General features: G+C 43.7%; 1 protein-coding gene across 3 annotated transcripts; it reads left to right on the top strand.

Annotated features, from left to right (window-relative positions):
* Positions 1-477: 477 nt before the first annotated feature.
* On the top strand, positions 478-11,440 carry LOC134571007 (uncharacterized). Of its 3 annotated transcripts, none has more exons than XM_063429039.1 (6): positions 478-567; positions 6,978-7,101; positions 7,909-8,002; positions 9,851-10,010; positions 10,498-10,650; positions 10,890-11,440. In XM_063429039.1, exons 2-6 carry the CDS (start codon positions 6,980-6,982, stop codon positions 11,033-11,035), a joined length of 675 nt encoding a protein of 224 aa, XP_063285109.1. In that variant the 5' UTR covers positions 478-567; positions 6,978-6,979; the 3' UTR covers positions 11,036-11,440. The 3 variants fall into 3 exon arrangements, with proteins under 3 accessions (XP_063285109.1, XP_063285110.1, XP_063285108.1); XM_063429040.1 differs by having other exon boundaries at positions 6,974-7,101; XM_063429038.1 differs by having other exon boundaries at positions 6,950-7,101.
* The last annotated feature ends 2,267 nt before the right edge of the window (positions 11,441-13,707 follow it).

The raw sequence follows: 13,707 nt of genomic DNA, 5'->3' as shown, positions 1-13,707 counted from the left end.
TATGGTTGTTAACCCCCTGGTGCCCTCACGCGGTGGTTATGGTTGTTAACCCCCTGGTGCCCTCACGCGGTGGTTATGGTTGTTAACCCCCTGGTGCCCTCACGCGGTGGTTATGGTTGTTAACCCCCTGGTTTCCCCCCACGCGGTGGTTATGGTTGTTAACCCCCTGGTGCCCTCACGCGGTGGTTATGGTTGCTAACCCCCTGTCCCCTTCTTCTCTCCGGCCCGGCTTGCCCAGTAACCCCAGCTCTGCTAGCTGTGTCTCCAGGCGGAAGTTCCGGTGTGTCGGCAGCTAGGACGGTGACGCAGGGGTTTTAAACCTCCATCTTCCAAACACCAATCACAGCCCTGGAAACAGGTCAGGTGGGCGGAGTCTGTGCCAAAGCGAGGCTTGCAACGCAAACCAAGTCTGGCTGTCAATAAATGGGCGTGGCTACTGAAACATAGCGCAATATCATTGGGCGGAGATTTCAAGACGAGGCTTGAGACGCAAAGCTCCGCCCCCGGCTGTCCTACACTGGGCTCCCAGCACTGAGTCTGCTGGCTGCTGTCTGGGCTGAGGGTCAGGTGACTACTGTGTGTAATACAGAGATACTGAGTGTAATACAGAGATACTGAGTGTAATACAGAGAGTACAGGGTGTAATACAGGGATACTGAGTGTAATATAGATATATTGAGTGTAATACAGGGAGTACTGAGTGTAATACAGGGATACTGAGTGTAATACAGAGATACTGAGTGTAATACAGAGATACTGTGTGTAATATAGATATATTGAGTGTAATACAGGGATACTGAGTGTAATACAGAGATACTGAGTGTAATACAGATATGAGTGTGATATTGAGTGTAATACAGAGATACAGTGTGTAATACAGAGATACTGAGTGTGATACTGAGTGTAATACAGAGAGTACAGGGTGTAATACAGGGATGCTGAGTGTAATACAGAGATACTGAGTGTGATATTGAGTGTAATACAGAGATACAGTGTGTAATACAGAGATACTGAGTGTAATACAGAGATACTGAGTGTAATACAGAGATACTGAGTGTGATATTGAGTGTAATACAGAGATACAGTGTGTAATACAGAGATACTGAGTGTAATACAGAGATACTGAGTGTAATACAGAGATACTGAGTGTGATATTGAGTGTAATACAGAGATACAGTGTGTAATACAGAGATACTGAGTGTAATACAGAGATACTGAGTGTAATACAGAGATACAGTGTGGAATACAGAGATACTGAGTGTAATACAGAGATACCGAGTGTAATACAGAGAGTACAGGGTGTAATACAGAGAGTACTGAGTGTAATACAGAGAGTACTGAGTGTAATACAGAGATACTGAGTGTAATACAGAGATACTGAGTGTAATACAGAGATACCGAGTGTAATACAGAGATACCGAGTGTAATACAGAGATACAGTGTGTAATACAGAGATACTGAGTGTAATACAGAGATACTGTGTGTAATACAGAGTGTAATACAGAGATACCGAGTGTAATACAGAGAGTACAGGGTGTAATACAGAGATACTGAGTATAATACAGAGATACTGTGTGTAATACAGAGATACTGTGTATAATACAGAGATACTGTGTGTAATACAGAGATACTGTGTGTAATACAGAGATACTGAGTGTAATACAGAGAGTACAGGGTGTAATACAGAGAGTACTGAGTGTAATACAGAGATACTGTGTGTAATACAGAGATACTGTGTGTAATACAGAGATACCGAGTGTAATACAGAGATACCGAGTGTAATACAGAGATACCGAGTGTAATACAGAGATACCGAGTGTAATACAGAGATACTGTGTGTAATACAGAGATACTGTGTGTAATACAGAGATACTGTGTGTAATACAGAGATACTGTGTGTAATACAGAGAGTACTGAGTGTAATACAGAGAGTACTGAGTGTAATACATAGATACGGTGTGTAATACATAGATACAGTGTGTAATACATAGATACAGTGTGTAATACAGAGATACAGTGTGTAATACAGAGATACAGTGTGTAATACAGAGATACTGAGTGTAATACAGGGAGTACTGAGTGTAATACAGGGAGTACTGAGTGTAATACAGGGAGTACTGAGTGTAATACAGGGAGTACTGAGTGTAATACAGGGAGTACTGAGTGTAATACAGGGAGTACTGAGTGTAATACAGAGTACTGAGGGTAACAATACTCTATAGGGTATTGTTACTAGTCAGGGGCTGAGTACTGAGTATAATACTGGGTACAGGATATTGTTACTAGTCAGGGGCTGAGTACTGCGTATAATACTGGGTACAGGGTATTGTTACTAGTCAGGGGCTTAGTACTGAGTATAATACTGGGTATAGAGTATTGTTACTAGTCAGTGGCTGAGTACTGCGTATAATACTGGGTATAGAGTATTGTTACTAGTCAGAGGCTGGGCACTAAGTATAATACTGGGTACAGGGTATTGTTACTAGTCAGGGGCTGAGTACTGAGTATAATACTGGGTATAGAGTACTGAGTATTGTTACTGTGGCGGAACCAGCCTTGCCACTGGGCATTGGAGAAGACTGATTGCCAGCCTCCTGCCATGTGACTATGGCCCCTGGGATGTATTGCCTGCTCTCCTGTACTGCTCATTACTCAGCCCCTGCCCTCTGTTGGTAGCAACGGTAATATGCACTACCTGAATAGCAAGACTGGTCATTTGCATATTCGGGTAGATTTGCATATCGCTAATTCTGCATGCAGGAGAGACATTTTGTGTTAATTATGGTCTTCCCCACCCATTTATAAATATGTAATTATGTTATATTAAGTCACGGTATGACTGTATTTGACTGTAATTTTATTGAGTTTTCACAGCAATGTTAATGTAAAGACCATATGAGCTAGTCCCAAGTAAAATAAAGTTTTAGACAGTTCTATTTCGTTCTCAATTTGGAGTGCCGTCTCTTATTGGGGGAATCTGCTTCAAGGGATTGCTATGCTTGTCACACTCCCTTGCTAAATCACTACTAAGCTCTTATAAGAGCTTTTTCCTGTTTTTCTTGCTGAAGGAGTCTACAGTGGTTATGGTGTCTGCTGCAGTGCTTGGCGCATGCTTTAACAGAGGTGCCCAGTCAGGGTGCCGGGTGATCCGTTACATTGGTAGCAGCGACTACAGGATGTGATGCGCAGTATGGAGTATCCTATCCCACAGGAAAGAGAGACAGAGTGGAGGGTGGCGCTTCGTACCAATCTCTGGAAGGAGGACATCGACGAAATTCGACCCTTCCGGTGCGAGGAAATCCTGACCACTAACCAGCGCCAAGCAGAACAACTAGAGCTGTGGATGCCGTTGTTGGGAATCCAGCCCTCAGAGGAATGGGTAAGCGAACCGGAGACGCTAGTTGAGACTGAGGTGTGGCTGGATAATTCTTATCGGGCCCTGCGGTGCATGCTTACCACCTTTACCCATGGCTGATCGAGTACAAGTGTCTTGAGGGGGAAGACTACGATGGCCCTGGTTTGTTGTGGGATACTATTGAAACTAGTCTCTGGTTCGGAGACACCGACATTGCTCGCTTCTGGTCCATTTGAGCTGAGCGGGCAGACAACTGGGACCTTACGGAGATCGATGCCATTCAGCCAGATCTATCTTTTCTTGCCAACCGGGAGTGGGAACTAGAACAGGATTATGTTTGCCTATTCCAACGTATAACGCCGCCTGTCTCTGACATGATGGGGCTTATTGACTGTATACAACCGGAAGCATTGAGTTTAGTTCCTCCTCTCCAGCAACCAAGCCTGTTATCAGGGGACCTTGGTACTGTACCACATACGTCCCAACCAGCCCCAGAGATGGAAGACCTTATTGACTTGTCTTGGGACGACACCCAGCTGGCAGGTGGAGATGGGACCGAGGTCTCTCTACTGGCCCTACAGGGATGCTGGGCAGTCGGCCCAGATCCCAAGCGGCAGTATGTATCCCAGTGAGCTGAAGGTGCCGTCCTTCCTCCCCAGCGGCAGTGTGTGTCCTTAGGAGAGGAGACAGTTGGTCCCTCCCCAGCAGTCCAGTGAGTTACAGGGAGACAAAGGTGCCGTCCTTCCTCCCCATCGGCAGTGTGTCCGGCAGGGAGCAGAGACAGTCGGTCTTGCTCCCCAGCAGCTGGACAAAATATTGAAATGGGAGACAGTCGGTCCCCCTCTCCAACAGCAGAGAGAGTGTCAGGGAGAGGAGCTTGTTATCTCCTCTCCCCAGCGGCTGAAAGTATGTATGGGAGAGGAGCTTGTTACCCCCTCTCCCCAGCGGCAGCTTAGCCCACCAAGGGGAGACAGTAAGCTCCACAACAGTGCAGATGGCACCGTGGTCTCTGCACATGCACCACCGGGGGTAGGGACAGTCAGTCCTGTCCCCCAGCAGCAGGGCTGTTTAGCCAAAGGGGAGATAGTCGGTCTCCCCCTCCTGTAGCTGGGCTGTGTGTCCAAAGGGGAGACAGTCAGTCTCCCCCTCCAGCAGCAGGACTATGTAACCAAAGGGGAGGCAGTTGGTCTCCCCCTCCAGCAGCAGCCCCAGATCCCGAGAGAGGAGCCTACCAACTCTTCTTTTCAGCATGGCTCCAACCAGGCTACTCCCGTGGTAGCGCTGGCACCAGGGCAGAGTACTGCGGGTCTCTGCCCACTCAGCAACCCACCAAGGCAGCCTATCAGTACTCCACACAGCCGTGGTGAGGCACCTGGACATGGACGAGCTAATCTTTTACCCAGGTGTAGTAGCCATGTATTGTGGGTGGGCTGTATTACTGTTTGTGCTTCGTGGGTGGGTTGCTGGACTAACCAGGGCACTGGAGGTCAGATACCCTGTTAGTCTGTTTGGAAAAGGGGAGAAATGTGGCGGAACCAGCCTCGCCACTGGGCATTGGAGAAGACTGATTGCCAGCCTCCTGCCATGTGACTATGGACCCTGGGATGTATTGCCTGCTTTCCTTTACTGCTGAGGATTGCTACCAACTAGGTGGATTTGGCTATGGAGCTTGTGTAGTGCCCTCTGTTGGTAGCAACAGTAATATGCACTAACCGAATAGCAAGACTGGTCATTTGCATATTCGGGTAGATTTGCATATCGCTAATTTTGCATGCAGGAGAGACATTTTGTGTTAATTATGGTCTTCCCCACCCATTTATAAATATGTAATTATGTTATATTAAGTCACGGTATGTTGCCTGCTATGATTTGGCTGTAATTTTATTGAGTTTTCACAGCAATGTTAATGTAATGAACATATGGGCTAGTCCCAAGTAAAATAAAGTTTTAGACAGTTCTATTTCGTTCTCAATTTGGAGTGCCGTCTCTTATTGGGGGAATCTGCTAGAAGGGATTGCTATGCTTGTCATACTCCCTTGCTAAATCACTACTAAGAGCTTGTTCCCGTTTTGCTTGCTGAAGGAGTCTACAGTGGTTATGGTGTCTACTGCAGTGCTTGGAGTCCTCAGGGAGCGCTAGGAGCATGCTTCAACGGAGCTACCCAGTCTGGGTGCCAGGTGATCCGTTACACTGTACCCAGCCCCTGATTAGTAACTGTAACGGACCGTTTCAGCAGACGAGGGGTAAAAACCGCTTAGACGATCCCCTTTTCAGAGACAGGCACAGCTACTGTAGAATCACCAAAACTCACGAATTGAATATAAGTGAATGCACCAAACTCCCGAACTGCATACAAGGGAATAAGGTAGCACTCCAAACTCCCGAACTGGAACCTCACGAATAGCTGCTAGCAGACGAACAGGAAAAGCTCCCAAGCGGCTTACACTCCTGGCAATCAGTCTCTAACAGCATACAGTGAATCCCCCCAAGAACGAGACAAGGCTCCGTGTTGAGGGTCAAGCAGTGGTCTCCTTAATGAGGGCTACCTGCCCAGTATTTATGCAGGTCTCCCACCTGGTGGACACTCCCCTAGGGGACCAAATGGGAGACTGTAACAAAAGACAGACATGTATCATTTTAGGACATACAGTCACAATACTTTACCACAATGCATCCTGACTTCCTCCCCTCTGCTCTGGAGATAATTGAGAAGTAATTCAATTATCTCCCAGGACAGAGGCAAGACTCCATTATGCACGTGGTGAACACAAGATACAATATTACTTTAAAATACACAAAGTCATATTTTATACATAAAACACAGACATGTCACATATCCCCAGATAGCTGGGATCTGAGCGCACAAAACTACCGAATAGCGCTCAGATCCTATTCACACAGTTCAATGGCCATGGAGCCAAAGTCTTTAATTACACGAATTGGCTCCATGGCTGTGCTATCTGGGTTAACATTCACATATACAAACTACCGAATTAACATGTATTCGGTTAAATATGCACGAATAAGAACCAGGGGGCTGGAGGCTCAGCGGTGCCGGCACGTCAAAGTGTCCGCTTTTAGTGCACTGATTCTGAGCTGAGCACCGCTGGCCGTCCGGGGAGCTCTATAACACCGCCACCTAGCGGCCGCTAAGTGTAACCGCGGCCACCCAGTAACAATCAATTAAGCTGCGGTTAACCGCAGCTTCAGGGAGGTAAATAGGAGGCACACGCCAGCTTCTGGGTGGCCAATTAACGGTGCCTGCCGGCTCCCCACGGCTCTGGGGAGGCTAAGAAAGGGCTGTTTGTTCGGTAGATAGAATCTACCGAACGGCTGTGCAGAAAGGAATGAATAAATCTTTTTGCACAGTAAAATTAACTATTTAACTGCCGGTCCATAATCCAAAGGCCGCAGGTGGGCAACCAGGCTCCTCCCCAGGGACTGGGTACAGAGTATTGTTACTGGCCAGGGGCTGGGTAGAGGGTATTGTTACTAATCAGAGGCCAGGTACAGGGGTATCGGTACAGACCAGGGGCTGAGTGTAGGGGCATTTATGTAATACTGAGTTTTTGTTTTTCATTCTTCCCAATGCAGTGTTCATTTGAAAACTTCACAAAGATAGCAATGGCAGGCAGCCTCTTCCAGTGTGAAGATACTGAAAAGTGGTTGAAGGTGTCTAATGTTTATTGGGATGTCGTATCGGCAAAGGGAGTAAAACAGAAGAAACTCCTAGTGCTGGACAAGTGGTGAGTGTTTTATAGGTCTGTGTCCTGTGTCCTTTCCTCTACTTGACAATAAGGCTCTATAAATGAGACTTCCTCTTCCTGATAGTTCTGTACATGGGATTTCCTTTTCCCGATAGGTTCTGTACATGGGATTTCCTCTTCCTGACTGGCTCTGTACATGGGATTTCCTCTTCCCGATAGGTTCTGTACATGGGACTTCCTCTTCCTGACCGGTTCTGTACATGGGGCTTCCTCTTCCTGACTGGTTCTGTACATGGGACTTCCTCTTCCTGACTGGTTCTGTACATGGGGCTTCCTCTTCCTGACCGGTTATGTACATGGGGCTTCCTCTTCCTGACTGGTTTTGTACATAGGGCTTCCTCTTTCTGACTGGTTCTGGACATGGGGCTTCCTCTTCCTGAACAGTTCTGTACATAGGGCTTCCTCTTCCTGACCGGTTCTGTACATGGGCTTTCCTCTTCCTGACTGGTTCTGTACATGGGGCTTCCTCTTTCTGACAGGTTCTGTAAATGCTACATCCGTTCTCTGACAGTAGAGTACAGTACCTGTGACCTCTTTATGTTCCCATTAAGGTTCTGTATGTGTCACTTACTCATCCTGACTTTAGGGTTCTATACCCAGGACTACTTCTTCCCGACACATCTATCATATAAGATCAATTTTCTTCTCTTGAGTTGATCGTGGAATATTCTATGTCTTCCAAATGCTTCAGATTGTCTCTTGAAGTGGATACTACAACCAGGATGTCATTTTAGAACTTTACAGTTTGCTGCTTGCTGTATTTACCTTATCTACTCTTACTTCCAGGTACCAGGAAGAGCTTCCTTCTTCTGTTGCATCGCGCCCTCAGAAATTCTTATATCTGGAAGAGCTGATTAAACTAATGGAGTGGAAATTATTGGTGAGAGATTAGATCATTACACGTGAAGTTTACAAAGTTAAATGGATCTGGTTTTGAGTGACTTTGTGATATTTTGTGTCACGCTCTATTAGGAGGAGAGCGTGTAAACATTTGTTCCATTAAAAAATAAAAAAAAATATGAACTGGTCTTTTATCTTCATGATGTCTAACTCCTACAACACCTGGGAATATTCAAAAGTGATCTGTCATTTCTCTGGAAATTAAACAATTGTATAAAACTATATTAAAAATATTAAATACTGGCAAATAACTTCCACCTGAAACATGGTCGAGAGCTTTCTCCTCCTTAAAAGGTTTATTCTTATATGCGTCTCACATGGAGATGACCCGTAAATTACTGTATTGATGACATCTGACACCTGACAAAATAGCAAAAACGTTCACAAACATAGACAACAGATGTTGGACGTGTAATGGGGACATTGCTACAACACTTTACATTTGGTGGATATGTCCACATCTTACTAAGTTCTGGTCGAAACTTGCTGACATTATAGAAAAGTGTATAGTTATCCACCTGCCCCTATCTATTGAGCTGTACTTACGATACATTTTTCCGAAGGGCCTGCCTAAACCGCTCGGCAGAATTGTACACCACTTTTTGATTGCAGCGGCCAACCTACTGGCTAGGAGATGAAGGCCTACCGAGATCCCATCAATGACTGAGATATTGACACAGACCACAACCAACATAGAATAAGAGCAAATGGCATCTATCCAACTCCACTTAGGGAAAGCTTTCAGAGCGGCAAGCCAGCTCTGGAAAGCCTATATAGCTGCATATCATTAAACATCACACAGAGGGAACGGATATCTCCAAGTGCACCAATTCTACTTAGCAGGGAAAGAGACGGGTCAAAAAAACAAAAGTGGTAGGAACTCCTAAATGAAGTTGGGGAAAGTGAGAGGGGAGTAAAGGGGGGAACGCACACCTCACTGTCCAACGTGCAGTACAGGTTGAGGGAGGAGGAGAGCTTAACAACCGTGACCTTGCGAGACAATGGTTCCTTCACTATGTTGATCTAGAATTAGTCATTTTTGTTGTAATATGTCACACTCGATGCATATGTCGCATGCGGCTCCAACGCCGTCCGCGCGTTTATTGTTCACGGCACAAGGTTGAATTATGCACAGGGCCGTTTTGCACATATATATATTGTAACCATTCTAGTGTTGTGTTTCGCTATATTGTATGATAGATGTTCATAATGTACAATGGATGATTAAATGTGCTACAAGCTGTACCATTGATGTAAAATCTGCATATATACAATGCAACTTCACCGATGTAAAATCTTACTAAAATCATACGTTTAATTAAATATATATATTAAATACTGGGAGTAACGGTTCCCCTGTAAAGGGACAGTTCAGGCTCGATTTAACCCACATGATTGATAATGGGTTTTTAAAGTTAATGCTTTAGAAATCTGCAAAAGATGTTAAATTTAAACGTCATTATATTCACAAAAACGTGAATGGAGCTGTGGATAAAGCAGATAGTGTTGAGATTTCTAGTTGGAATGTAGATACATACTCTGTGCTATGAGGGGAACTATTACCTTCCTTCATATCTCTACTTTACTGTCAAAGCAGCCAAGGATTTATTAAGAGGTTTTGAAGAATAGACGAGGGAATTGCAGGTTTTTGTAATTTTTGGGAGGTTAACATTTGCAATACACTTTTCAATGAAACCCAAATAGTTTTATTCTGAAAGACATCGTGCATGCCTTGTGGGAGTGACGTTTTTTGCAATGACAGCAGCCAGAGAGAAGTTTTAATACCTGGAAGGTCTGATTTAATCTCTGTTTTGTTTTGTTTGAGTAGAGGGGCAAGTTCCGGCCTCGTCTGCAGCAGCTGGTGTCTACCAACCCAGCAGAGACTGTGGAGAGCTGTACTCGCAAGGCCTTTCAGCTTCTACCTGATGTGTCTGGTGCCATCAATGAGCTCTGCCAGCTGAAGGCCATTGGCCCTGCCACTGCTTCAGGTGAGTGCGCCCAGATACAAGGTAGAGGCTTGAATTTAACAAAGGGTGTACACTGGGCCACAGACACACAAACCACGCACAATGCCCTATACTTCTGTCCAGAGTTTAAAAGGCTGGCTTTTCAGTCAGCATCCTTTTGGAACATGAGGTTTGGTGACCCTCCATGCTTCCATACATGTTTAGTGCACTGTGTAGGTACTTGTGTACTATTATGAATTGTATTGTTTTGCACATGATTTTAAAGCATCATCTCTGCTTCTTTGACCCATGGAACTCGGAAATCCTTTCCTTCCCACCCCCAGTTTCCCCCGTAGATTATCAGATTGTGGGAAATGTCCTAAATCCTGCTCTTAAATGACATCTAGTATTATTGCTTAATATACAGAACAAAGGGGAGTCTATAACTGTCTAGAAATTAATTGGTTAAATAAGTTTGTCATTATTAGTAGCTGTGAAACTGTCTTTTTTTTGGTTTTTTCCTTTAAAGCCATTCTGGCTGCTGGGTCCCCGGAGTTGACCGCATTTATGGCAGATGAAGCTGTAGAGAGTATTCCTGGTCTCGTCCCCATACAGTACACCTTGAAACATTATCTGCGCTTCCTAGAGGCTTTATGCCAAAAAGCCACAACGTTGGGCAAAGGTGAGGAAAGAATCAATGAGTGGAATATTTTAATTGCAGTATCTCCATATAAGACTGACATGGCAAACCTCAATCATTCCATGGACCCCAGCCCATAATCCAATCAAGTTAGTCCTACTTTGGATGAAAGTCCTTAGGGGGCTTCTCATTAATTGGGTTTAAGAATGTTCTCCCTAGCCTTAGCGTGCAAATAATTGGGGAATCACATGTCCCCTCTCTCCCTTCCTTCTCTATCACAGCGTCCGGCGAGACATGGACCCCCCACCGTGTGGAGCTATGCCTCTGGGTGTGGAAAGTGGCCCAGAAACTATGTCCAGATGTCTTGGAGTCCTTGGAAAATGCTGAAAATTATGAAAGGCCGTCTAAGAAACTGAAAACCAAGTAAATAGCAAGAATGTGGAGGAGCCATGGCTTTTCATGTTCTGAGTTTACTGAGCGAGTCTATATTGGATGCACCATTGCCTTAAGAGGAAACCAAACCACTCAGCAGAATCCACTTTGAACAAAACGTGGGAGTAGTTTGACAGGATGGCCCTTTTCAAACACTGCCATTACACACTGGGGGGGAAACAAAGAGTACAGTCTGAGTAACTGAAAATGAGCACCTCGAAAATTGGAGTGAATGGTCACTTTTCCACCTGCTCTTCTTTAGCGAGGTAGATGAGCGATCTTATGCAATAAGGCAGTACACTGTTACCGGCTTATTATCATACACTGGTACCGACTTATTATCATACACTGTTACCGGCTTATTAGAATACACTGTTAACTTTCAGTGGGAGAGGAGGGGGGAGGGGGAGGGGACACACTACGACATTTTATATTTTGAGGAGATTTTCCTTTTTATGGGATAAGGTGCAGCAGATTCTTGTGGAGTCCTTTCAATTTCATTTCAGTCTGTCTTCAAAGGGACATTAGTCACCAGAACTAGAAAAACATGTACCAGTGTGTACACCTCCCCAACGTGGTCACAGCAAAAAATGAGTAATATTACCAATATACAACTTGACTGTAATACAGACAGCGTAGAGCTTGATTGGGATATGGACTAAGACAAGAAAGAAATAAAAAACAACATAGTGCAAACTGTATAATGACTGATGGAAAGTAAATGAACATATGACTCTCACTCACATGCTCCAGAGCCGTACCAGGCTCTGTAAATCAGGCTCAGGGGTGCCAAGTACTGGCTAGCGATCCAGATGATTCAAGTAGATGAGACTCCAAAATTAAGTACAAAATATTTATTGTATAAAAATATATATAAAAGTATATACACTACTGGGCACTATAGGGGGGGAACCCAAAACAAATGTTATAGATTTGTTACTTGTTATTTTATGTGATCTTTTCACTCTGGGCTACTATACCAATAGGGGTAAGTGGAACTCCAATGTTGTTATATGTTACATTATTGATTGTTTTGGGTTCCCCCCCCTATAGTGCTCAGTAGTGTATATACTTGTATATACATTTTTATACAATAAATATTTTGTACTTAATTTTGGAGTCTCATCTACTTGAATCATCTGGATCGCTAGCCAGTACTTGGCACCCCTGAGCCTGATTTACAGAGCCTGGTACGGCTCTGGAGCATGTGAGTGAGAGTCATATGTTCATTTACTTTCCATCAGTCATTATACAGTTTGCACTATGTTGTTTTTTATTTCTTTCTTGTCTTAGTCCATATCCCAATCAAGCTCTACGCTGTCTGTATTACAGTCAAGTTGTATATTGGTAATATTACTCATTTTTTGCTGTGACCACGTTGGGGAGGTGTATACACTGGTACATGTTTTTCTAATTCTATTACTATAATCTGGTGCACAAGGGAAGCACTAGGGTACTGGTTACACCATTTATTGTATATACAAAACTGTCATAATTTCAGTGAAGCGCCTACTCACTATTTTTAAATTTTTTTATTAGTCACCAGAACCACTAGAGCTTAAAGTAATGGTTCTGGGGATAAAACGTATTCCTGTACAGTCAGGTGTGTAAGACCACCTCTCGTGGGTGTCACTTGGACAGCTACTAGATGGACTTCTGGTGTTTGTTCCTGCAAAGGTTGCAGGACTAAAATTTAGCATCTGTGCATGGACACCCTAAATGCTTACAATAGAAACGTATTGACTCAATGCATCTCTATGAGGAGATGCTGATTGGCGCAGTGTAGTGATGTGCTGCCCATGGGCACTAGTCTCCCAATGCTTCCCTATGAGGAAACATTGAATTGGCTAAGATAATCACGATTGAAGATGTCTGCTTGGAGGTCTGACGGCCACGGAGAGACCAGTGCAGTGAGTGAGTAAAAATACATTTTCAGTTAATTCAGGTGTGGGGGGTTGAATCTAAATGGGTAGGCTATCACTACAGCGTTAGGTATACAGGTTAGCATATTAATCCATGTCAGTATTCCCAACGCTATGGTGTCCTTTTAAAGGAACCGTAACTGAACAGTAAGTAATGTTAGAATAATTCTACATAGAAACATTGAACAAAATGTAACTCTGGGTTATAAACTAAAATGCAAAAGGAGAAATATCTGTTAACTGAAAAGTTTTATATGTTTAAAAAGTCAGTAATTAAAAAAAAAATCATTGTTTAAAAAGAATTTTATTTTTACAGCGTGTTACTATTTTGTAATATTTTTGCTACACAAATAAACATAAAGAATAAACGCCACATTTTCTTTTGAACAGCATGTTGATTTTTTTCTCTTTTTTACTTCATTCATGTTTTTAATTAAGCAACTGTTTGTCCCATCCACCCCTCCCGCTGCAAAATCAACAAGTAATAAAAATAACGAGTTTTACACCCCATCACTTAATTAATGATATTTATAGAAAATAAATCTTTCCACCGATTGTTTTGATTATTGTACATGTGGTTTTGAGGTTGCATCTGTGTTTTGTTTACCTCCAGAGATTTGGCACTTTTGAGGCATGTACTGCACGTTTACATTTTTTTTCAAATTAGTATTTTTTTTATGTATTTTTAACCACCAAGACATTGTTTTAAGCAAGAATAAATACGGTATATTGTTTCGGTAAAGTT

Source organism: Pelobates fuscus, chromosome 8 (assembly GCF_036172605.1).
Source record: "Pelobates fuscus isolate aPelFus1 chromosome 8, aPelFus1.pri, whole genome shotgun sequence".
Taxonomy (NCBI): domain Eukaryota; kingdom Metazoa; phylum Chordata; class Amphibia; order Anura; family Pelobatidae; genus Pelobates; species Pelobates fuscus.
The sequence above is the reverse complement of the archived record's forward strand: the minus strand, read 5'-3'. Positions and strand labels throughout refer to the sequence as shown.

Bases quoted from the DNA above. Each gene is read 5' to 3' on its own strand.
- LOC134571007 (XM_063429039.1), top strand. From the start codon at position 6,980: ATGGCAGGCAGCCTCTTCCAGTGTGAAGATACTGAAAAGTGGTTGAAG. The intron at 8,003-9,850 runs GTGAGAGATTAG...TTGTTTGAGTAG, and splicing joins TAATGGAGTGGAAATTATTG to AGGGGCAAGTTCCGGCCTCG. The intron at 10,011-10,497 runs GTGAGTGCGCCC...TTTCCTTTAAAG, and splicing joins TGGCCCTGCCACTGCTTCAG to CCATTCTGGCTGCTGGGTCC.